This window comes from Atractosteus spatula, chromosome 22 (genome assembly GCF_055471065.1).
Source record: "Atractosteus spatula isolate fAtrSpa1 chromosome 22, fAtrSpa1.hap1, whole genome shotgun sequence".
In the NCBI taxonomy this organism is placed as follows: domain Eukaryota; kingdom Metazoa; phylum Chordata; class Actinopteri; order Semionotiformes; family Lepisosteidae; genus Atractosteus; species Atractosteus spatula.
Genome location: NC_142727.1, coordinates 4,538,097 through 4,561,616, shown reverse-complemented (window position 1 = coordinate 4,561,616; position 23,520 = coordinate 4,538,097). Strand labels below are relative to the sequence as shown.

At 57.5% G+C, this 23,520-nt stretch overlaps 1 protein-coding gene across 1 annotated transcript; it reads right to left on the bottom strand.

The window, feature by feature from the left end:
- Positions 1-875: 875 nt before the first annotated feature.
- On the bottom strand, positions 876-22,677 carry LOC148816675 (uncharacterized). The gene is made up of 40 exons (XM_088940142.1): positions 22,515-22,677; positions 21,997-22,220; positions 21,555-21,719; positions 21,232-21,459; positions 20,754-20,877; positions 20,552-20,665; positions 19,415-19,598; positions 19,024-19,186; positions 17,937-18,125; positions 17,541-17,701; positions 17,172-17,328; positions 16,038-16,390; positions 15,709-15,866; positions 14,705-14,932; positions 14,225-14,560; positions 13,196-13,570; positions 12,196-12,366; positions 11,586-11,743; positions 11,127-11,267; positions 10,595-10,742; positions 8,146-8,297; positions 8,036-8,050; positions 7,934-7,948; positions 7,781-7,846; positions 7,679-7,693; positions 7,526-7,540; positions 7,424-7,438; positions 7,333-7,336; positions 7,169-7,234; positions 6,948-7,081; positions 6,752-6,877; positions 6,379-6,568; positions 4,786-4,947; positions 4,607-4,666; positions 4,405-4,530; positions 3,665-3,819; positions 2,991-3,077; positions 2,031-2,177; positions 1,567-1,752; positions 876-1,001 (listed from the first exon to the last, which is right to left on the bottom strand). The coding sequence occupies exons 1-40, from the start codon at positions 22,675-22,677 to the stop codon at positions 876-878; spliced, it is 5,802 nt and encodes a 1,933-aa protein (XP_088796268.1).
- Between the last annotated feature and the right edge of the window lie 843 nt (positions 22,678-23,520).

Genomic DNA, 23,520 nt, shown 5'->3' with positions numbered 1-23,520 from the left:
CTTCCTAGTGAGGCCCCTGAACCTCGCTCCCGGGCTGGCCCCGGAGCGGCTGACTGGGCCCGCGGGCCTGCGGGCCCGGCCGCTCAGGCTGGAGGAGTGCGGCAGGCCTCACCCCGCACTCCCTCTCCAGCCGCGCGATGTCCCTCAGCAGCTCCTCCCGGGACCCCGCGGCCCCCGGCTCCCGCTGGGCGCTCAGCAGACTGGACAGGTGCTGCCACGACGGAGCTTGACGACAGGAGAAAGACAGGGCGGCGTGAGCCTCTGGGGCCGGCGATCAGGCTAACTAACGGTGAGTTTTTAAGGAGCTGATCCAGCTAAATAAGGGGATTCATCAATTGACTCCTGTCCTGTTGTGCTTCCATCCACTGCAAGCAGGAGAACATGGCTGTGAAAGACCATGCTGACTTTCTCGGGGACACGGGAGAAAACCCCGGTGTCCTGGCCAAATTTCCCCCTGGCCTTTACCAGTCATGGCCTCCTAATAATCCCCATCTCTGAACTGGCTTCATCACTCTGCTCTCCTCCCCACTGAGAGCTGGTGTGGGGGGAGAGGACTGGAGCATCATCCAGGTGGGGCTGCACACTGGTGGGGGTGGAGGGGATCCCCCATGACCTGTAAAGAGCTCTGAGTGGAGAGTCCAGAAAAGAGCTCTATAAGTGTAAGTAATAATAATAATAATTATTATTAAAACCAGGACATGGTGATGGACATAAGGACGTGAGAAAATGAAGCTTAAGGGTCTTCGACTTGAGTTGCTGCCCTGTTCTCAAGACTGCGCCGTCACGACCATCGTGGCCGCGGGACACAGGGGGACAGGGTCGGGGTCACCGCCAGTCCCTGGGCGCCTCGCTGGGCCGGTGCCATCGTCAGGTTCTCACCCTCCTCCGGTCCCGCGTCGGCGGTACTCCCTCCTCGTCTCGGCCGTCCTCTCTCTCAGCAGGCCCTCCACTCCGCGGTAGAGGCGCGTCTCCCTGTACCCCCGCAGGCGGTCTGTCAGGCGCTGCAGCAGAGAGGAGAGGCCCGGAGGTAAAGGAGCAGTTCAGGTCAGCAGACTCTCAGGGCTCTCAGTTGCCTGTCATCTCCACGAAGCACCAGAGGTGGCGACCGAAATATTTCCTGCACCCGAGTGATGGCGTCCTGCCCTGTGGTGGACTGCCGTTCCGTCTGGGACTCAGTCTGGCTTTGTGCTGCCTGTACTGTGGGACAGGTTCTGACTCGCTGGGGATAAGCAGTTTTCTGATAACGGATGGAAGGATGAATGACAGATGGGTGGGTGGATGGATGATGGACAGGTGATGGGTGATGGGTGATGGACAGATAATGGATGATGGGTGATGAATGATGGATTGGTTATAGATGGGTGATGGGTGATGGATTGGTGATAGATGGGTGCCCTTTTGTCCTCTGAGGCTTATTGTACAAAAAGAAACCTGCCACTGAGTGGTGGGTTTGGAGTCCGTTTCCCAGCTGATAAGGCTGTAGAATTCCTGGCTGTCTGCTCACATCATAACCCACCATTGATTTAGACTGGCTCAGCGTGAAGAAGCAGGAAGGAAGCGACTCGCCTGTGGTGAGGAGAGGTGCCCCTGCACCCTGTCCTGCAGGAGAGCGGAGAGGGCAGCGCGAGAGTCCGGGCTGCACGGCTCATCCTTGAGCAGGATGTCCCGCAGAGGGGAAGGGGTGTCCCCACTCTCACCCTGGGGCGCCACCAGCCTGAGGAGGAACAGCTCACCGAGACACACCTGCAGGGTCTGGGGAGACAGACAGACATGGCTCCCACCGTTGACATCATCATAAAGCTATACAGTCATTCTCCAAATGCAGTGTGTAGCAGGGTTATACACATCAGTCGTGGCCTGGACAGATCTCAGAAAGACACAGAGACTGGGGAGAGCTAGGAGGAGCCAGGAAATGCATACTCAAGCCTGCGATTTTAAAGCAGTCCTCATCGTGTTCCTTGAGCAGCGGGCTGATTTGGGGCGCGGTGTGTGTCCCGGATGTGCCTGGGTGGGGTGCCAGAGGGCCTTACCTGGAAGAAGACCCGGAGGAAGACGGGGCTGGAGTCGGGGCTCAGCTGCCCGCTGGCGATGTGAGCCAGGCAGTGCAGGAGCAGCAGGGAGAAGCCGCCCACCCCCTGCAGACGCTGCCTCCGCACGAACAGGGTCTTCTCAGCCTCCTGCAGGACAAGAAGATGTGGCCGTGACCCCACAGACACTGCTGCAGCCCCCCAAATCACCAGTGTGACCCCACAGACACTGCCATGACCCCACCGACACCTCTGTGACCCCTAAAACTCTGCCATGACCCCACAGACACCACAGGGATCCACAGACACTGCTGCAGCCCCAAAATCACCAGTGTGACCCCACAGACACTGCCATGACCCCACCGACACCTCTGTGACCCCTAAAACTCTGCCATGACCCCACAGACACCACAGGGATCCACAGATACTGCTGCAGCCCCCAAATCACTGCCGTGACCCCACAGACAGCACGGGGATCTACAGACGCTGCTGTGACCCCCCAAACACTGCCATGACCCCACAGGAATCCACAGACACTGCTGTGACCCCACAGACACTGCTGCAACCCCCAAATCACCGGTGTGACCACACAGACACTGCTGTGACCCCCCAAACACTGCTGTGACACCACAGGAATCCACAGACACCGCTGCAGCCCCAAAATCACAGACACTGCCATGACCCCACAGGAATCCACAGACACTGCTGTGACCACACAGACACTGCTGTGACCCCACAGAGTGGGATCCACAGAGACAAGGACCTAACCCCCCAGACACAGGAACACAGGGACCCAGAGACACTGCTGTGACCACACAGACACTGCTGTGACCCCACAGAGTGGGATCCACAGACACAAGGACCTAACCCCCCAGACACAGGAACACAGGGACCCAGAGACACTGCCATGACCCCCCCCCCCCAGACAGGGACCCTGTGGTCGACGGCCATGATGAGATGTACCTGGTAGAAGAAGGAGTGCCGGAAGGCATTGTAGGTGTAGTCGTTTGTGGGCAGGCTGGCGGCCAGCTGCACGGTGATCTCCGGAACCTGTGAGGAGACAAATCGTCACTAGGAAAACAAGTGTCCCTATATTCCATATTGGAAAGCCCACTGCATGTTAGCAGAGGACCGATGACATCTCCTATAATAATAATATTGACCATGATTGGTAAGGGCTAATGGGAAATTTGGCCAGGACGCAGGGGTTACACCCCTTCTCTTTTTGAGAAACGCCCTGGGGTTTTTCATGACCACAGAGAATCAGGACCTCGGTTTTACGTCTCATCCGAAGGACGGCGCCCGTTTACAGTGTAGTGTCCCCGTCACTATACTGGGGCATTAGGACCCACATGGACTGCAGGGTGAGCGCCCCCTGCTGGCCCCACTAACACCTCTTCCAGCAGCAGCCTCAGCTTTCCCAGGAGTCTCCCATCCAGGTACTGGCCAGGCTCACACCTGCTGAGCTCCAGGGGGGCTGCAGGGTAAAACAGCTGCAACTCACCCTGGCTATACATTACATACGTTCTGGGTGTATTTCAGTTCCCACACGTTAAGAACCCATCTCACCTGCATGCAGAGTGTAGGCTCCAGTGTTTCGTGTTTCCTGACCCCCGGAGAGAAACCGAGAGACTGACCTGTATGTGCGCGCGCAGCAGGCCCAGCAGGTACAGGCCGTGCTGATACACGAGGAACTCCCGAGGGCTGAGCCCGTCTGGGCCGAGCGGCACCAGCTCCCCCTCACAGCGCCACTGCGCGTCCACGAGGTCCAGGAACGGCCGGCCTCCGTCGCCTGATGAGGGCGAACACACACACAGAATTTCATTACACTTCTTTAGCGCTTTTCTGGACTCTCCACTCAGAGCTCTTTACGGGTCTTGGGGATCCAAGACCCCTCCACCCCCACCAGTGTGCAGCCCCACCTGGATGATGCTCCAGTCCTCTCCCCACACACCAGCTCTCAGTGGGGAGGAGAGCAGAGTGATGAAGCCAGTTCAGAGATGGGGGTTATTAGGAGGCCATGACTGGTAAAGGCCAGGGGGAAATTTGGCCAGGATGTTTTGTTCAAGTGCCAAAATTTTGGAACTGTTCAATAGAAAAACAAATTTACTTTCAGAAAGCTGTGAGCCACGCCTGTTCTGGCTTTTGATGGGGGGGGGGGGCTTCAGGGAGAGGCCTGTCCTGGTTGATGAGAAAGAGGAATAAAAGGACAGCTCTCCCCTGGGGGTGAGGGAGGAACAGCAACGTCAGTTTTTCCCAGTCCGACTGCAAAGCTTCTTGTTGACGGTGCTGCACAGGGGTGACAGTGAATGGGCCGGCAGTCCTGCAGGAGGAAGAGTATCTCGGCCCGAAGCGCTGGACGCGAGACGGCGCTCACCTGTCCAGGCCCCCGGGTCGCTCTCCAGCAGGCCGGCCGCCCGGGCCCTGGCCCTCAACTGGCCGTCCAGCCGGCGGAGCAGCCGGCACAGCGGGGAGCGTCCCAGCAGCCCCTCCCACTCCGGCCCTGCGGACAGAGCAGGGGATGAGCCTCCGGCGGACAGGACCGCGCAACCTGTCCGGCCTCCGGCGGGTTTCCTCACCTGCCAGAGGGGACGAGCAGACGGGCCGGGACTTCTCCGGGTCCGCCGGGACAGGTACACCTGCGGAGGGGAAAGGGGAAAGGGCTGTGTTGACTGGGGGTCCCCCAGGGTCCCGTTCCCGAGACTCCCGAGGTGCAGCACAACACGTGGAGTAAAACGCCCCCAGATTAGACACTGACTGTGGGGCCTCCCTGACGCTGTAGTCTCTCCGGGTTCTTGGGGCGCCTCGGGCAGCGTGGAGGGGGTACCCCCAGGCCAAGGGGCAGAGGGTTCGTCACAGATGGCCTCAGAGTCCCACAGGCCAGCTCTCACCCCGTCTTTCCACACCACGGCCGAGCCCCCTGCAGGAGCAGAAGCAGGGATGTGACGGCAAGCTGGAAGAACGAGGAATCTCCTGAGACTCTGCCCAGCTGCTACATTGCAAAATCTACAGGCTTAAAAGAATCTTTTCCTAAATACCTCCTGTGCTTGCTATACAGGACTGTCATCACACTGTCTGCGGTGTGTAGTAGCCAATTAGAGACCAATTTAGAAGCACAAACTCAGATTTTTGGCCTAAACCTTTTCTCAGTTGAGCTACCCTCGCTGACACCTATCGTCTGATCTTGTCGAGGTCGGTCTGGGTCAAATCTGACACGGCACTTCTCAGTTTCTTTCTGCTGTGTCCAGGGACAGTCACTGACCAAGCTCTCGAACCCGTTTCCACACTTATCGTCTCCAAAACAGCCGGCCACCTCGCTGGCAGACCTGAAAACACAGGACCAAGACGCGTAGCCTGGGGTCCGGCAAGCAAGGATACCAGTTTATTTTCTCCAGTGCTGCAGTTCATGTGCAGTCAGAGGCCATATCACCCTGCAGCTCCCAGCTGGCAGCCCCCACTGGAGCTCAGCAGGTGTGAGCCTGGCCAGTACCTGGATGGGAGACTCCTGGGAAAGCTGAGGCTGCTGCTGGAAGAGGTGTTAGTGGGGCCAGTAGGGGGCGCTCACCCTGCAGTCTGTGTGGGTCCTAATGCCCCAGTATAGTGACAGGGACACTACACTGTAAAAAGACTCCGTCCTTCAGATGAGACGTAAAAAGTCCTGATTCTTTGTGGTCATGAAAAATCCCAGGGCATTTCTCGGGTGTTACCCCAGCATCCTGGCTAAATTCCCCCCTGGCCTTTCCCAGTCATGGCCTCCTTATAATCCCCATCTCTGAACTGGCCTCATCGCTCTGCTCTCCTCCCCACTGAGAGCTGGTGTGTGGGGAGAGGACTGGAGCATCATCCAGGTGGGGCTGCACACTGCTGGGGGTGGAGGGGATCCCCATGACCTGTAAAGAGCCTTGAGCAGAGTGTCCAGAAAAGAGCTATAGAAGTGTGAGGAGTTATTATTATGAATTACTAAGTATCTATAGCCCCTTTGTTTTTTTTTCTGGCCGGTGAGTCACCTTCACGTGAACGCCAGGAGGGAGGTTCTCTCCCCTCCAGCTGTGGACTCGGGCGCTGTGCTGTGGTTACGTGCTCTACGTGCAGGGTAGGAGCGAGCTCAGCCGTTCTCCTCTTACAAACTTGTCATTCAGACGCCTTTCAGATTAAAACGCCACTTTCCTCTTGGAGCTTGAATATGGAGAAACCGAAGACAAATGAGTGATTTGTCCAGGTGGGGCTGCACATTGGTGGTGACAGTGGGATTCCCCATGACCTGTAAAGAGCTCTGAGTGGAGTGTCCAGAAAAGAGCTCTATAAGTGCAAGGAATGGCCATTATTAGTTCAGAAACAGCAGGACCAGTACCTGAGCCGGCCCTGGAGGGAGAGCCCGGGGACAGACGCAGGCGCTTGTTCTCCTCAAGCAGGTGGAGGAGCCGCTCCAGCAGCGGCCTGATTCGGCGCTGGCTCATTTCGACGGCTCTCCGCGGACTCCTGCAGCCTCTCCTCCGAGTGACATCGTAATCTGCGTACCAGAACGAGCCGGACAGCACAGCCTGGTGGGAAACAGGAGCCATCGCCGCATAGGCAGCCCGTGAGCGTGTTGTCCCAGGATCATAGAGCTCTGACCGGACAGTAAAGGGCCCGTGTCACAGGACCACAAGAAGTAAGTTTACACACACACTTATTTTCTTCAGTGTTAAACTGAAATGCAGTTGTTTGTTGGTCCTGTCTCTCACCTCTGCGGTGGCTGCCCTGAGCTGGCAGTACTCCCGGTGACAGTGCACTTTGCCAACAGCCGCCTCCAGACTGGCCTGTCTTGCGAGCAACCGTTCCCACTGCTCCCTCACGCCCAGCGCCCAGGCCTGACACACAGAGGCAGACAGTCACTGCTCCCTCACGCCCAGCGCCCAGGCCTGACACACAGAGGCAGACAGTCACTGCTCCCTCACGCCCAGCGCCCAGGCCTGACACACAGAGGCAGACAGTCACTGCTCCCTCACGCCCAGCGCCCAGGCCTGCCACACAGAGGCAGACAGTCACTGCTCCATTACGCCCAGCACCCAGACCTGAGACACAGAGGCAGACAGTCACTGCTCCATTACGCCCAGCACCCAGACCTGAGATACAGAGGCAGACAGTCACTGCTCCCTCACGCCCAGCGCCCAGGCCTGACACACAGAGGCAGACAGTCACTGCTCCCTCACGCCCAGCGCCCAGGCCTGACACACAGAGGCAGACAGTCACTGCTCCCTCACGCCCAGCGCCCAGGCCTGAGACACTGAGGCAGACAGTCACTGCTCCCTCACGCCCAGCTCACAGGCCTGAGACACAGAGGCAGACAGTCACTGCTCCCTCACGCCCAGCTCACAGGCCTGACACACAGAGGCAGACAGTCACTGCTCCCTCACGCCCAGCGCCCAGGCCTGACACACAGAGGCAGACAGTCACTGCTCCCTCACGCCCAGCGCCCAGGCCTGACACACAGAGGCAGACAGTCACTGCTCCATTACGCCCAGCACCCAGACCTGAGACACAGAGGCAGACAGTCACTACTCCATCACGCTCAGTGCCCACGCTTGACACACAGAGGTAGACAGTCACTGCTCCCTCACACCCAGCGCCCAGGCCTGACACACAGAGGCAGACAGTCACTGTTCCCTTACACCCAGCACCCAGGCCTGAGACACAGAAGCAGACAGTCACTGCTCCCTCACGCCCAGCGCCCAGGCCTGAGACACAGAGGCAGACAGTCACTGCTCCCTCACGCCCAGCACCCAGGCCTGAGACACAGAGGCAGACAGTCGCTGCTCCCTCACACCCAGCCCACAGGCCTGAGACACAGAGGCAGACAGTCACTGCTCCCCCACACCCAGCTCACAGGCCTGAGACACAGAGGCAGACAGTCACTGCTCCCTCACACCCAGCGCCCAGGCCTGAGACACAGAGGCAGACAGTCACTACTCCATCACGCTCAGTGCCTGTGCCTGACACACAGAGGCAGACAGTCACTGCTCCCTCACACCCAGCTCACAGGCCTGACACACAGAGGCAGACTACTCCCTCAACGCCAACAGTCACTACTCCCTCAAGGCCAGGCGTTGTCCAGGACGCCATAAGTTCCAGCTCTCACCCTGCTGTGCTCCAGTTGGCGAGGCAGCTCCTTCCCCGCTGTCATTCTGTCCTGCTCCTGCCGCAGTCTGTCCACAGTGACGCTCACTCTGTCCAGCAGGGACCCCAGCACCGCCTGTACCCTTTGCTCCTGCTCCCACTCGCCCTCGTCGCCTGCACACAGGGACACAGGCAGACTGAAAGAGGCACATTTTCATGACATACTCTTCAGAACAAACCGGTGTCTTTGTGATGGTGTTGTACATCACGTATGATGTGAATGTAAAGCTAGTATTTTGCTTGAAAGGTCCAGAACACAGCTTCCTGTCACTCAGAACCCCAGATCACAGCTCCCTGTCACTCAGAACCCCAGATCACAGCTTCCTGTACCTCAGAACCCCAGATCACAGCTCCCTGTCACTCAGAACCCCAGAACACAGCTTCCTGTACCTCAGAACCCCAGATCCCAGCTTCCTGTCACTCAGAACCACAGATCACAGCTCCCTGTCACTCAGAACCCCAGATCCCAGCTTCCTGTACCTCAGAACCCCAGATCACAGCTGCCTGTCACTCAAAACCCCAGAACACAGCTTCCTGTACCTCAGAACCCCAGAACACAGCTTCCTGTCACTCAGAACCCCAGATCCCAGCTTCCTGTCACTCAGAACCCCAGAACACAGCTTCCTGTACCTCAGAAGCCCAGATCCCAGCTTCCTGTACCTCAGAAGCCCAGATCCCAGCTTCCTGTCACTCAGAACCCCAGAACACAGCTTCCTGTACCTCAGAACCCCAGATCCCAGCTTCCTGTCACTCAGAACCCCAGATCACAGCTCCCTGTCACTCAGAACCCCAGATCACAGCTTCCTGTACCTCAGAACCCCAGATCACAGCTCCCTGTCACTCAGAACCCCAGAACACAGCTTCCTGTACCTCAGAACCCCAGATCCCAGCTTCCTGTCACTCAGAACCACAGATCACAGCTCCCTGTCACTCAGAACCCCAGATCCCAGCTTCCTGTACCTCAGAACCCCAGATCACAGCTTCCTGTCACTCAGAACCCCAGAACACAGCTTCCTGTACCTCAGAACCCCAGAACACAGCTTCCTGTCACTCAGAACCCCAGATCCCAGCTTCCTGTCACTCAGAACCCCAGAACACAGCTTCCTGTACCTCAGAAGCCCAGATCCCAGCTTCCTGTACCTCAGAAGCCCAGATCCCAGCTTCCTGTCACTCAGAACCCCAGAACACAGCTTCCTGTACCTCAGAACCCCAGATCCCAGCTTCCTGTCACTCAGAACCCCAGATCACAGCTGCCTGTCACTCAGAACCCCAGAACACAGCTTCCTGTACCTCAGAACCCCAGAACACAGCTTCCTGTCACTCAGAACCCCAGATCCCAGCTTCCTGTCACTCAGAACCCCAGAACACAGCTTCCTGTACCTCAGAACCCCAGATCCCAGCTTCCTGTACCTCAGAAGCCCAGATCCCAGCTTCCTGTCACTCAGAACCCCAGATCCCAGCTTCCTGTCACTCAGAACCCCAGAACACAGCTTCCTGTACCTCAGAACCCCAGATCCCAGCTTCCTGTACCTCAGAAGCCCAGATCCCAGCTTCCTGTCACTCAGAACCCCAGAACACAGCTTCCTGTACCTCAGAACCCCAGATCCCAGCTTCCTGTCACTCAGAACCCCCGATCACAGCTTCCTGTACCTCAGAACCCCAGATCACAGCTGCCTGTCACTCAGAACCCCAGATCACAGCTCCCTGTCACTCAGAACCCCAGAACACAGCTTCCTGTACCTCAGAACCCCAGATCCCAGCTTCCTGTCACTCAGAACCCCAGAACACAGCTTCCTGTACCTCAGAACCCCAGATCCCAGCTTCCTGTACCTCAGAAGCCCAGATCACAGCTGCCTGTAACTCAGAACCCCAGAACACAGCTTCCTGTACCTCAGAACCCCAGAACACAGCTTCCTGTCACTCAAAACCCCAGAACACAGCTTCCTGTACCTCAGAACCCCAGATCCCAGCTTCCTGTACCTCAGAAGCCCAGATCCCAGCTTCCTGTCACTCAGAACCCCAGAACACAGCTTCCTGTACCTCAGAACCCCAGATCCCAGCTTCCTGTACCTCAGAAGCCCAGATCACAGCTGCCTGTAACTCAGAACCCCAGAACACAGCTTCCTGTACCTCAGAACCCCAGAACACAGCTTCCTGTCACTCAGAACCCCAGATCACAGCTTCCTGTCACTCAGAACCCCAGAACACAGCTTCCTGTACCTCAGAACCCCAGATCCCAGCTTCCTGTACCTCAGAACCCCAGAACACAGCTTCCTGTCACTCAGAACCCCAGAACACAGCTTCCTGTACCTCAGAAGCCCAGATCCCAGCTTCCTGTCACTCAGAACCCCAGATCACAGCTTCCTGCCACTCAGATCCATGCTCTCCTATCAGCTCTCCTTGCCTCTCACCTTCCGTCAGGATCAGCAGGACGTCAGACGGCAGCACACCGGACAGCTCGGACTTCTCCAGCGCCCTCCGGTGGGCCTCAGCGAGGGCAGCCTCCTGGAGCTCCTGAGCTGCCCCCTGCAGGGCTCCGGCACTGTCCCGCCACTGAGCCTGCAGGGCGACAGAGACGCAAACAGCCCCGTTCAACCCCGCGGGGACAGAGGTGGGGTCTAGTCAGTGGAACTAGGGAGAGAGAGCCGGACTCCTTCTCTGGTGTCTTGCACTAGAGTGTCGGGGGCGTGCCGGTAGACTAAAGCAGAGAAGAGGAGCAGACTTCTACTGACTCCTATAGGTGGCTTGACAATGCTGCCAACATGGCGCCAGTGTCCATAGACCATAGGAATTGAAAGGGAAGGCGAAACTGGCCCAAACTTTGCTTCGTGACACAGAAATGGACATCTCGAGGCTGAGGAGCGAGGCTACGCGTTTCCCCCTCAGACTCCTCGGGAGTTTGCACCCCCAGTTTGCACCCCGGGTGCTGGAGCGGGGTCTGACCTTCTCCACGCGCCCCCGCGCCGCCGCGCCGCAACAGCGCCGCAGGGCCGAGGCCACCCCCCTCAGCAGCTCCTCCTCCTCCTGCCGCCGGGCCCTCCAGAACTCCCTCCTGAGGCGGGCCTCCCTCTGCAGCGCGTGGACCTGCGCGACAACACGGGCCGCGGGTGAGCAGCTGGACTGAGAGCTCACCCGGGACAAGTGCCCCTTGACAAGGCTGGGAGTTTGAGGAATCAGGGCGAATCTAACCCCTATCCCACACTGCCGCTGACCTCCTGAGGCTGAGGCCTCCTGAGGCTGAGGCCACTGAGGCCTCACTGGCCTCCTGACCTCCAGCTGGAGCTGGGTTTTCATTCCCTTTTGTGTTTCATGAAAGTCTTCCCCTTGATATGAAATCTTCGACACCCTACAGACTTGGGCGCACAGGAGAGGATGTCCCCGTGCCTCTGGGGCTGAACATACCAGCTCTGGATCTGGGTGTCCTCTCAACAGCTGGCTGTAGGCCTGAGTGATGGGGACCACCGTGCTCCTCACAGGGTCAAACCGCGCTCCCACCACCGGCCCCACCCTTCCAGTTGTGGGGTCCACCGTACGGGCCCCAATCCGGATCGGAACCAGCCCTGGAAAAAAGGGTGTATGCTCACCGCTGGGCACCGGATCCTTGGCAAATTCACTGCTGAGCTACCGGGGAGAGAGAGCACCGATCTAAGTGTGTTTAGGGTTAGGCTGCAAGTCTGTATCAACTCTCATTGCGGCCTGTAATAATGGAGTCTATTATTGGACTGATTGGATCCACCAGCACTCAGTCTGCAAGGCTATTTTAATCTTATTTTACTCTTAATGTAGCGGAGCTAGTTCGGGCACGGTGACGTCATCGCCCTCCCTGCGCGTAGCAGGGACCTCAGCCGGCTGGGCTGGGGGAGGTCTCCTTTAGCTCACCCGGCTGGCTCCCTGGTGCCTGGAGACCCGGGTTCGCGCCCCAGGTGTGGCGGGACGAACCGGCGGGGTGGACTGGCAGTGGGCACGAGCCCCCGCGCGCTGGACCGCGACGGTCCCACTCATCCCAGGCTACCTTTGCCATCCGCGTCCTCCATGGTTCCAGCCAGGGGGATCAGAACCCCCCTGTCCCAGTCCCACTGCGCCCCCAGGACCGGTATCAGCAATCCTGAGCCTCCTGGGTCAGGGTACTCCAGTCCAGCCAGAGCAGGCAGGGTCAGCTCTGTGCCAGGGAACTTCATCACACCTATGAGACAAGAAAGATCCCCCTGTGAGGGCTTCTGAGCTTATTTACTCCTCGACCTCCTGCTCCTCCCAGCGTTCCTGCTGCGTGTTTCGTCCAAGAGCCCCGATCCTGACAGGAAGTGCTCACGCCAGGCATGTGTGAGAGGAGCGTTTCTGTAAGAGCAGAGTGCTTCTCCCAAACTGACAGGGGATATAAAGGCACAAAGGAAGGAGACGGAGAATAGCTTTCTGTGCAGAGCCAGGGTGCGAGACATCCACTCCCAGGGCTACCTGAGCCCACCCATGAGGTGGTCTAGCAAGTCAGACCCGCTAGGCTCAGCACCAGAACCGGGACCGTTTTGTATCATTTAATGGTTGGGCGTGATGGAGTCTGCTAGCAGAATCTGTATGTTACTCTGTACCCAAATAGTGGTAGGAGCTGTGAACTCCACTGCTGAATCCACATGCTAAACTCTAACCTTCACGCTTGCTGTACCACAAATGCTTCTCCCTTCCTGTGTACTGAACTCCCATCTTCTGTGCTAAACTCCATGATGGGGAATGTTTACACTAAACTCCTGATAGGGAAAGAATGTTTTAAGTGCTTTCTGAGTTCTGGAGTTTCTTGAGCAAGCTACCTCAAAGACAGGAGGGGGAGGGTGTAGAGGAAAGTATATATAAGCTGTGTAGAGCCATATCCCCTCTGAGCAATACAACAACAAGCCTCAAATGTGTTGCTCCTTGTATGCATACAATACAGCTTGGCTTGACGACCGGACACTTCGGGCTCGAATCTCTTGGTTTCTACAGGCGCAAGGAACGAGCGATTTCCGGTGGGCCCTGAGGCTCACCTTGGCTGCCGCCGTCAGCGCCGAAGTCCCTGGCTCGAGCCAGCTGTCCTTCCAGGCCGCAGAGCAGCTGCAGCAGGCAGTGGTCGCTGCGGCCCCAGGCTCGCTCCAGCTCCCCCACCGCCGACACGACCAGGCCTCGCTCGCCCGGGGCCTCCCCGGCCTCCTTCAGCAGCTCCGTGACCCGCAGGCCGCAGGCCAGGGCGTGGGAGTCCAGCAGGGCCTGGTGACCCCCGCTGTGGGCTACCGGCTTGCCCCCCCGCAGGCTGGCCCCCCACACCTGCCCCGGCCGCCCGCTCAGGGGCTCGGCGAAGGAGTCGCCCAGGAGCAGGGGGCCGCCGGCAGGGCTCGGCAGCCCCCCCACCGGGATCACCCCCCCTGTCACAGAGAACAGCCTGCAATGAGAACCTGTCACGGCCCCCCGTAATCAGAATCCTGCATAGAAACGAATGAACCAATCACACCCCTCGATCACCACCACAATTCCTGGTTCTCGGAATACTTATATCTTTACCACGGTGCTCAGTATTGGGTATCCCAGTGGAGCCCCTAGTTAACGTCCTCGCGTCTACTTGATTGCTGCTCTCCTGAATCTCTGCCTTCCTGACCTGTGCTCCCCTTTGACTACCGTTCCGAATTCTACAATTTGGCTAAGTACACCCAGCTCTCTCTCAAACCCCCGTGCTTGATATTAAACCTCCTACCACATACAGTAGGGTCCAGTTTTACATCACTTTTTGGCCATCGTGCCGTTAACAGAATCAGGCGGGCCCTTACAGGGTTATCAGCAGTGCTGAGCAGCAGGAAAACGCTTCCTGATTCCTTAAAAATCTACTGAGGAGGCCCCCGGGGGTCAATAATGGATCAATAGTACACACGGATTAGATTCAGAACCTGTTAAATTGACATTTGACCAAACTGCAAAGTCATCCGGTCGCTTGCGCACGCGCTGGGTGGGGAATGCAGCCCGAAGAGGCAGAAATGGCCTCACGTCAGGACGCAGGCGGCGCCACTGTCGTCGTCACAGCTTACCAGACTTGGGGTCCAGGCTGACGCCCACGATGAGCAGCAGGCTTCCTGTCTGGCGGTCCAGCATGGCGCCTCCAATCTGTATGGGCTGAGGCAGGAGGGTAAGGGGGCAGGTGTGGGTACCCCCCAGAGGGTACACCAGCCCGCTCTCGGGGTGGATAGTAACGGCCAGGATTGGCACCAGGAGGCCCGTGTCGGGGTCACACATGGGTCCCCCGAAAGCCATTTCCTGGCCAGGCTGGAGCCCCTGCAGTCGACACTTTACGGGGAGCCCCGTGCGGCGGGATACAGGATAGGGGACGAAGGGGAGCAGGGGGGTTTCCCACTTGTCAGCCTCGCCTGGAGACAGAAGAGCCCAGGGAGAGCGAATGAGCTGTCTGGACGGTTGGATCAGAGCTCTGATAGAACCCGGGCCTCTAGCGAGCTCCCAGGGCCAGAGACCGGTCCAGCCCAGTCAGTCGCTGGCTGCCTGTGCCGAATTACCTGAACAGGAGTCCACCATGAAGACGAGCCTTGACCTCACCGGACAGTAGCCCACGTTCCCGGCCACGGGCAGCACCCGCCCGGTCTGGGGGTGCACAAAGAAATCCGGGGGCACTGGCATGCGGTGCCCGCTGGCCAGCAGCATCTGAGCCCCGGGACTGGGCACGATCAAGCCCGTGCAGGGGTCCAGGCGGACAGCGTCAGACGCCCGCACGGTCCCGTCAGGAGCTGCGGAGCGAGACGGAGACGATGACATGTGGCACTGCGGCCGTCACGTCCTCCGGCCCCCTGGCAGGCAGCTGGGGGTCTAATACTGCTCTGAGAGGCAGGTGAAGCCCTTTGAAAAGGTAATTTCAAAGCTTTGCCTCTGATAACCAGGCACATTCATCCATGATAATAATAATAACACTTATATACTGTAGCACGTTTCTGGGCTCTCCACTCAAAGCTCTTTACAGGTCTTTACAGGAGACAGAGTGATGAAGCCAGTTCAGAGATGGGGATTATTAGGAGGCCATGATTGGTAAGGGCCAGGGGGAAATTTGGCCAGGACACCAGGGTAACACCCCGATTCTTTTCGAGAAACACCCTGGGGTTTTTAATGACCACAGAGAGTCAGGACCTCGGTTTTACATCTCATCTGAAGGATGGCACTTTTTTACAGTGTAGTGTCCCTGTCACTATACTGGAGCATTAGGACCCACACAGACCGCAGGGTGAGCGCCCCCTACTGGCCCCACTAACACCTCTTCCAGCAGCAGCCTTAGTTTTTCCCAGGAGTCTCCCATCCAGGTACTGGCCAGGCTCACACTGCTGAGCTTCAGTGGATAGTCGGTTGTTAGCTGCATGGTTGCTGGCGGGATGATGTCCTGTTCTGTGTCGGTGTCATGTACATCAATGTACCGCATGCCGTACTGTCCTTAATTAGTGGACAGCGTCTGTGCTGTCCGACTGTCACGCTTCGCCATGCAACACTGAAAGACACCCAAGATCAATCAGCTCACCAATGAGCTCCTCTCTCCTGAGGGCTTCCCCTCTGCCTGCTGCCCACAGGAGAGCGCCGGTGCCCTTGCCCAGCACAGCCCAGGCCCCCCTGCGCTGGCACTCCTGGGCCACTCCCTCGGCCATCTGGGCCACCAGCGATGTCACCCTCTGGGCCATGCTGCAGCATAATCAGAGAGACGGGTATGTTAAAGTGGACTTAAACGGACACATAGACACAGAGACAAGAAGACACACTACCATGCCTGTGTAAGAGCACATAGGAACAGAGCAGACACAGTAGTGAATTCAGTTCTGGAAGCCCGGAGCCAGGCAGTAAGACAGTCCGTACTGCTGGAGCTGCTGGTCCTGGATCTGGCCGGGCTGACTGGACACTCTCCCGCAGAGCTGCTCCAACAGGCGCAGGGCCTCCCCTAGCTGGCCCCTGAAGGCCCCCTGCTGCTCCTGTCGGGCCCCCAGCTCCTGCCTTAGCGTCCGCAGCTGCCTGTCCAGCAGGTGGACCGCCTGGGCGGCCAGGCCACGGCGGCGAGCCCTCTCGCCCTCCACTTCCTGGCGCTTCCGCTGGTACAGCCCCATCGCTGCGTCCTTGACCCCGGCGCCTCGGCCCGCTGCGGTCAGCCTGGACACCCACAGGGCGCCCAGGATCTCCACCCGGCCCACCACCTTCCCATACAGCTCCTTTACCTGGGGGAGACAAAAATACCTCTCACACCCCCAGCCCTGTGTCTGGATCACCTGGATGGACAACAGGCATCCGATCTCATATTCACTACAATCAGGTATTACATTTTGATATTATATGATTTTAATATAATATTGTTTTTTTGTGCTTTTGCAATCTTAAACTTAATAATACTTGAAGATAAAATAATCCTTATAATAACAATATGTCAATATGAAAATCTAAGGTAAAATGCAAAATGTTCTGTCTCCTGAACTGGTCTCAGCAGTGCATTGACTTCTGCCAGGGCCAAATGAGATCCAATGTTTCCTGAGCTGGACTAAGGCAATGCACTGATATCTATAAGAGTACTGTGTGACGCACTGTTTCCTGAACTGGTCTCAGCAGTGAGCTGATTTCTACTAGTACTGAGTGATTCAATGTTTCATTAACTGGTTTTAGGCAATAAACTGATATCTACGAGAGTAAAGTGAGATTCACAGTGTTTCCTGTATTGGCCTCAACATCTCAGCAGTGTGCTGAATTCTACCAGTACTGTTTACTGAACTAGTTTTAGGCAATAGACTGATATCTACAAGAGTAAAGTGAGATGCACACTGTTTCCTGAACTGGTCTCAGCAGTGAGCTGATTTCTACCATTGCCAGATGATGCAATGTTTCCTGAAGTGGTCATAGGCAGTAGACTGATATCTACAAGAGTAATGTGAGATGTGCTGTTTCCTGAACCGGTCTCAGCAGTGGGCTGATTTCTACGCTATGCCAAGGTGTTGAGGTTTTGCTTACCTCATCCTTCAGCTGGCCAAGCCTGGTGGTCACAGAGACAGTGTGTTTCATCAGAATGTCATAGAACACATCAGTATCGAAGGCTTCCAGGTCTATCTGCCGCTCATAGTCCCAGAACTCATCTGTTGTCAGGGTGGGCACTGTGGAGACAGTGGGGCTTAATCGGCAAGAGGCGACTTTTTCCCATTTCTGCTACATAATGAACTGACATCTCTGTGTGAGGACTACCAAGAGGGAACAAAACACAGGACATAACCTCAAGCTAACTGCATTGTCAGGTACTGTAGCAAGAGTGACACACACAGAAACAGGATCAGCGTCCGCCTGCCGCCTCTCTGACCTGCCTGAGCGGCGCCGCCGGCCCCGGGCCCCGACACCCCGGCCTGCAGGCTGCGGTGGAGCTTCTGCACCGCCGCCATGGAGGTGGAGCCCTTGGAGGAGCAGTCGTCCAGGCTGTACTTGAGCTGCAGCCGGCGGTACCGGGGGCTGGTGGGCGTCTTCTCCGGCCAGCCGTACTCCCGGAACAGAATCTGCGGAAGCAGGGAGGAGTCAACAAATGAACCGCGCCGATGGTCTTTAAACGTGTTTTGAGGAGCCGGAAAAATATGATTTTTCCTTCCCTCCATTCACCAGGTGGTTCGGCTCCCAGGTGGTTTCATCGGTAATGAGGCGTCATGGCTCTCCGGCACCCCTCGTGTGAACCCCCCACCCCGCAGACAGCAGCGCCCCCGGGAATCACAGCAGGAGCCGCTGGGGAGCCCTCACCAGCAGGGCGACGCAGACGCCGAGAAGGAGCACCGCCCCCGCCAGCAGGCCCGCCACCGCCAGCCAATCAGGACGCAGCAGGAGCGGGCGGCTCCGGGCCATGCCCATGCGGACCATGTGCCGGGGGATGGTGGGGAAGAAGGGCCCGGCCTCGTAGCACTGCCCCCCGATGGGCATCACCTTGACGTACTGCAGAGACATGCAACAGCCACTGAGGGAGGGGGGCATCATGATGGGCCAGTTACAGTACCTTTTGGACACCTAGTAGACTGACCTCATGTTTATATACTGTATAAACACAGAGATCATGGACATATGCACGCTAGGAATAATATTAATAATAATAATTGCTTACACTTAATGCTCTTTTCTGGACTCTCCACTCAAAGCTCTTTACAGGTCATGGGGATCCCCTCCACCCCCACCAGTGCGCAGCCCCACCTGGATGATGCTCCAGTCCTCTCCCCACACACCAGCTCTCAGTGGGGAGGAGAGCAGAGTGATGAAGCCAGTTCAGAGATGGGGATTATTAGGAGGCCATGACTGGTAAAGGCCAGGGGGAAATTTGGCCAGGACACCGGGGTAACACCCCAACTCTTTTTGAGAAATGCCCTGGGATTTGTTATGACCACAGAGAGTCAGGACCTCGGTTTTACGTCTCATCCGAAGGACGGAGCCTTTTTACAGTACAGTGTCCCCGTCCCTATACTGGGGCATTAGGACCCACACTGACTGCAGGGTGAGCGCCCCCTACTGGCCCCACTAACACCTCTCCCAGCAGCAGCCTCAGCTTTCCCAGGAGTCTCCCATCCAGGTACTGGCCAGGCTCACACCTGCTGAGTCTCCAGGGGGGCTGCAGGGTGACATGGCTGCTGGCTAATTTGCACTAGCAAAGTAGCTACAGAGCTGACACATTGCACTGCACTCCACTAGCCGCCCTGAGAGGCCTGTATCGTACACAGCCGTGGTTTGTTCTCCTGCAGACAAATGAGTCCGTTTGCACCCAGTTTGCCTGCCTGGAGCGCCACACCTCTGCGCTCAGTCTGATGTGTGACGTTTCGGGAGGTCCCCGGCCGCCGACACGCACCATCCTCTTGTGCTGGTTGCTGCTGAGCCTCAGCACGTAGACCCCCGGCTCGGGAAGCACGAGGGAGAAGAGCCCGGGAGGAGCCGGGGACAGGGTCATGTCTTCGGCCAGCGCCCGGAACGCCCCCCAGTCGAAGTCGGCATTGGTGTTGTACAGGTTGTCTCTAGAGGGGGGAGAGGGAGGGGAGAGCACTCGGGCACGACACACGCCAACGGGAAGTGTCAAGATCCAGGAGGTCCTACACGGGACGTGCAGGGCCTGACCGAGCGATGAAGCTGTCGGTGTCATCAAGCCCGATACTCAACTGCTTCGCCAGGCAGGACGGTCTCACCCTCAGCAGCGCCGCGCGCCCACACGGCTCCCGGGAAACCGCGGCGGGGCGTTTACTCACATGTCGTACTGGGGGAAGTGCTCCTTCTGCAGCGCGAACAGCAGCACGTCCCCCAGGCTGAGACACACGCTGGGGTTCAGGATCCCAGCGAAGCTGAGGTTCCTGCTCTGTTTCCCAGCTGCCGGCTCTCCTGGCCAGCGGGACTCCTCCTTACCGGCTGTGCCGTTGTGGAAGGTGATGTTTCCTAAAAAGAACCGCGTTTCAAGGTCAAGTTCAAGGTTACTTGTCATTCCAGCCATACAAGTATACAGTGGAACGAAATATCGTTCCTCCTGGTCCACGGTGCAAGTACTGTACAGGACAGGACACTGATACAGACATCGTAGACAGCATACACAGTGCAAATTACTAAGACTAAATATTATTAATAACTGATACACTAAACACTGGGGGAATTTGTCATGTGTTTGTCGTGAGACCAAGAACGACTGCATTTCTTCCTACCAAACCACCTGGAAAAAGACTGCAAGACACCGAGCCATTTTTTCCAGTGGAAAATTGCTTTGTGCCTTCTCTCCACAGAGTTGAGCGATCGTTATTGTGGCGTGAATTTGGAGCTCCTTTAAGACAAGGGTTTTTTTCTCACGGGCCACCGTGTGGCCAACACAATTTTGATAGCAACTTGGAAGCGTAGTGCAGGACCCTATGCAGACGGTACAATCCGGAAGTTAAGTGGAGAAGGACATCAGGGGAGGGTACAGCAGGGTCACGACTGGTTGACACACGGTGGGGGGGGGGGGTTTGTGACGATGGTGATCGGGGGGGTGGCAAGGGCAAACAGATCCAGACAGTCTAAGGGGGGAAATCCGGGGCGCAGGAACCGGGAGAACCATCAGAGAGGTTCAAATCCGGAACAGGAACAGGGAGTTTAAAAACAGGATAACGAGGCCAGACGCTCCGAGCCCCAGTCTCTGATGGTCAGGATGCCATGAGGAAGTCTGTGCCGTCAGGGTCTCTCCTGGACCCGCTGGTAGGCGGGCTTCCTGGTGTGCATCTCCCAGCGCTGAGCCAGGAATAGCGGGAGCATCAGGCTTCAATAATGACAGACTAAACAGGGGACAGGTGCACGTCATGAACTGAAATACGAAAGGCTCAGAGCGCCCTTAATGACGATCGTGACACAAATTAAGAACGTACCTGGTGTATCCGCCGATCCCATTCCATCCGGGCTGCCGGACTCACGCCTGCTCCTCCAGAGGAGCCCCTGCAGGTCACTGGGGTCCGGGTTCAGCACCCCCAGGAACCCGGCTTCTGCACAACACACAGCGGAAATGAGGGCAGAGCACACTGGGAAGGCGGCAGGGAAGGAGAGCCGGTCCCGGACGGTCCAACGGCTTACCGTTCGTCTCCACCAGGTACACGGGGCGGGTGTCGTTGAGGTGCCCGGCGCACCGCAGGCCGAGCAAGGAATCCCAGCTGCCCAGGACGCCTTCCAACGCCCTCACGGACACCTTCACCTGGAACTGACCGCAGAAGGAAAGATGGCACCTCTCGGCACTCCTGAGCAGCTCTGCAGGTGAGAGCCCTCAGCCCAAGCCCGTCCTGGGCTCTGGGACACCTCTGTCCATCCCTGTCCAACCTTGCGCTCACCAGACTTTGTGCAACAGAGTTGAGTGTGTCACCCATCTTGTTGCTGGGATTGTTAGTTTATCCCAGAATTTGGTCCCGCCTGTTTCCGAACGTTGACGGTTAGGAACGTAGGAAATCTAGGGAAGGAAGTCTAAGTGAGTCTGGAGGGTTGATCTGTGCAGTGACAGGGAGATGATGTCGTAAAGACAGACACCCGACACAGAGGCCGATATCTGAATGAAGCCCACCGGCACTGTCAGGCCTGTGTAACGAGGCAGGTCTGGAGGCTGGGCACCCACCTGGGTGCCACTGCTGGCGACGAGAAGCTTCAGTGCCCCCCGGCAGTCCAGCTGCAAGGCTTGTCTCTGCCGCCTCCTGCAGGGCCGGTCGCACACAGCGCTCACGTCGGGGGCTCGACACAGGCACAGCCCCAGCCTCTTGTCGTAGCCCTGGTAGTCCGCAGGGGAGGGGCACACCTGCAAAGACGGCAGATTACTGACCCCCCACCCTGGACGGGACGCCTCGCGCCCCCCCCCCAGACAGATGTGGTGCAGATGTGTCGGCCTCTCACCTGCCGGGCACAGTGCCGCGCCCACTGGTCCCTGTCCAGACAGGCCCCCTCCTGCGTGCGCGCCGTGCCCTCCCTGCAGATCTCGTACACCCGGGGCACGCACAGGCCCGAGCCCTCTCCTGCCGGACGGTACCCCAGGGCGCATGGGCACTGCCCGTCGCTGGCCTGGCGCGGACACACAGACCGACACGTGCTCAGGACGGCCGGACCCCGACGCCAGGCACGTGCCCTTAATCCCGTGCGAGGTCAGACGGGGACCCCGCAAGAGCAGAAGAGCACGGATTGCGAACAAAGACAGGTCACCGAGCTTACAAAACTAACAACAAGAATCAGACCCGGCTCTGCTGACAGATTCTTTTCCGTACTGCATTAGCGGTACTGTCTCCCACCCACGTGCCCCCTCCTTCCATGCACACACACGTTAATGCCCCGCGGAGGGTACCTGGAAGGTCTGCCCCTGCCCGGGGCACACGCAGGTGTCCTGGCCCTGCCGTGGCTGCTGTGCCCAGGCGCCGCAGGGCAGGCAGGCTGGCATCCCCGGCTGGGGGCTGAAGTGGTGGGGGGGGCACCTCTCGCAGCTCTCCGCTGTCCTGGCGCCTGCCGTCCGCCCGTACGTGCCCTTGGGACAGGGGACCGGGGCCGAGCTGCCCCCCGGACAGTAAAAACCTGGAAAGAGCGCAGACTTTAGACAGGCTGACACTCTGCCTGGAAAACCCAGGCACTACCGCCAGACGGATTTGGGAAAGAAGGCTGGGATCTTCAGAGAGGGGGAAAGCACAAAGGGGGAACCGAGGGCGAAGAAGCAAACCGAGTTTGGATGACTTAACGCAGCGCACGAGAGAGCTCTGAATCGGCCCGGGTGCCTTTAGGAGACAGTAAATAACTTGGGCAGTGGAGAATCACTGTGCAGGAGCCCCATCCACGACCCCCCCACCCGAAGAGAAGGTGACGGGGTGTTACCTGGCTGACAGGAAGGCTGCTCTGTGAATTCTTCGGCACACGGCCCTCCGCTGTCACAGCCCTCGCTCCTGGCGTTTGGGGTGACATCCTCCAGCGCACAGGAGCGTACCCACAGCAGCAGGAGGGACCAGCGGCAGCTCAGACCTCTGACCGGGGGTCTCATCGTCTCTCGTGCCGAAACACGACTGCCGGGGGGAGTAACTGGGCCAGCCTTCTCCTCCGGTGGTTTGCATTATTAACGAGCAGTGAAACCCAGCTCCCCGGTGACGCAGAAGAGCAGCAGGCCGTGGGCGTCACTGGATTGCAACGAAAGCCTTCTTGACCAGAGTGCGTTGTCTCATCTAGTTCAGATACTCCCCTGATTGAGAAGTGATGAGAGATTTTTGTACCTCTCCTTCACAGATAAGGTGAAGCTGTGAACCCAGCAGTGGCTCTCTGTTGGCCGGGCTGTAACAGAGCTCTGTCACAGGTCTTGTATTACAGCGGCTCTCCCCCTGTGTGTCCATTCGCAATGCATAATTCATCCCCAGCTCCTGGTGCAGCTGATCGGCGGAGGAATTCAGGTGTATACTTGAATCCATTCCTGTCGAGGGTTCAGATATTATTCGGAACTTTGGTTGGTTCTGTGTTTTTTTCTGGAGTTAAGTTCAAGTTTATTGTCATTATACTCATGTACAGGTATATGGTATAACGAAATGCTATTTAGCTAGCTCTCAGACGATAAGGAGAACAAAAAAAACAACAACAATACAATTGTATAATGAAAGAAAGACAACAGGCAGTGTGCAAAAACAACAACAGGTAATGTGCAAAACAACAACAGGCAATGTGCAAAACAACAACAGGCAGTGTGCAAAACAACAACAGGCAGTGTGCAAAAACAACAACAGGTAATGTGCAAAACAACAACAGGCAATGTGCAAAACAACAACAGGCAGTGTGCAAAACAACAACAGGCAGTGTGCAAAAACAACAACAGGTAATGTGCAAAACAACAACAGGTAAT

Coding starts and splice junctions, on each gene's coding strand:
- LOC148816675 (XM_088940142.1), bottom strand. CDS start 22,677: ATGAGACCCCCGGTCAGAGGTCTGAGCTGCCGCTGGTCCCTCCTGCTG. Junction 19,187..19,414: donor CACTTCCCCCAGTACGACAT/GTGAGTAAACGC, acceptor TCCCCCCTCTAG/AGACAACCTGTACAACACCA. Junction 7,082..7,168: donor GTCAGGCCTGGGCGCTGGGC/GTGAGGGAGCAG, acceptor TCTGTGTCTCAG/GTCTGGGTGCTGGGCGTAAT.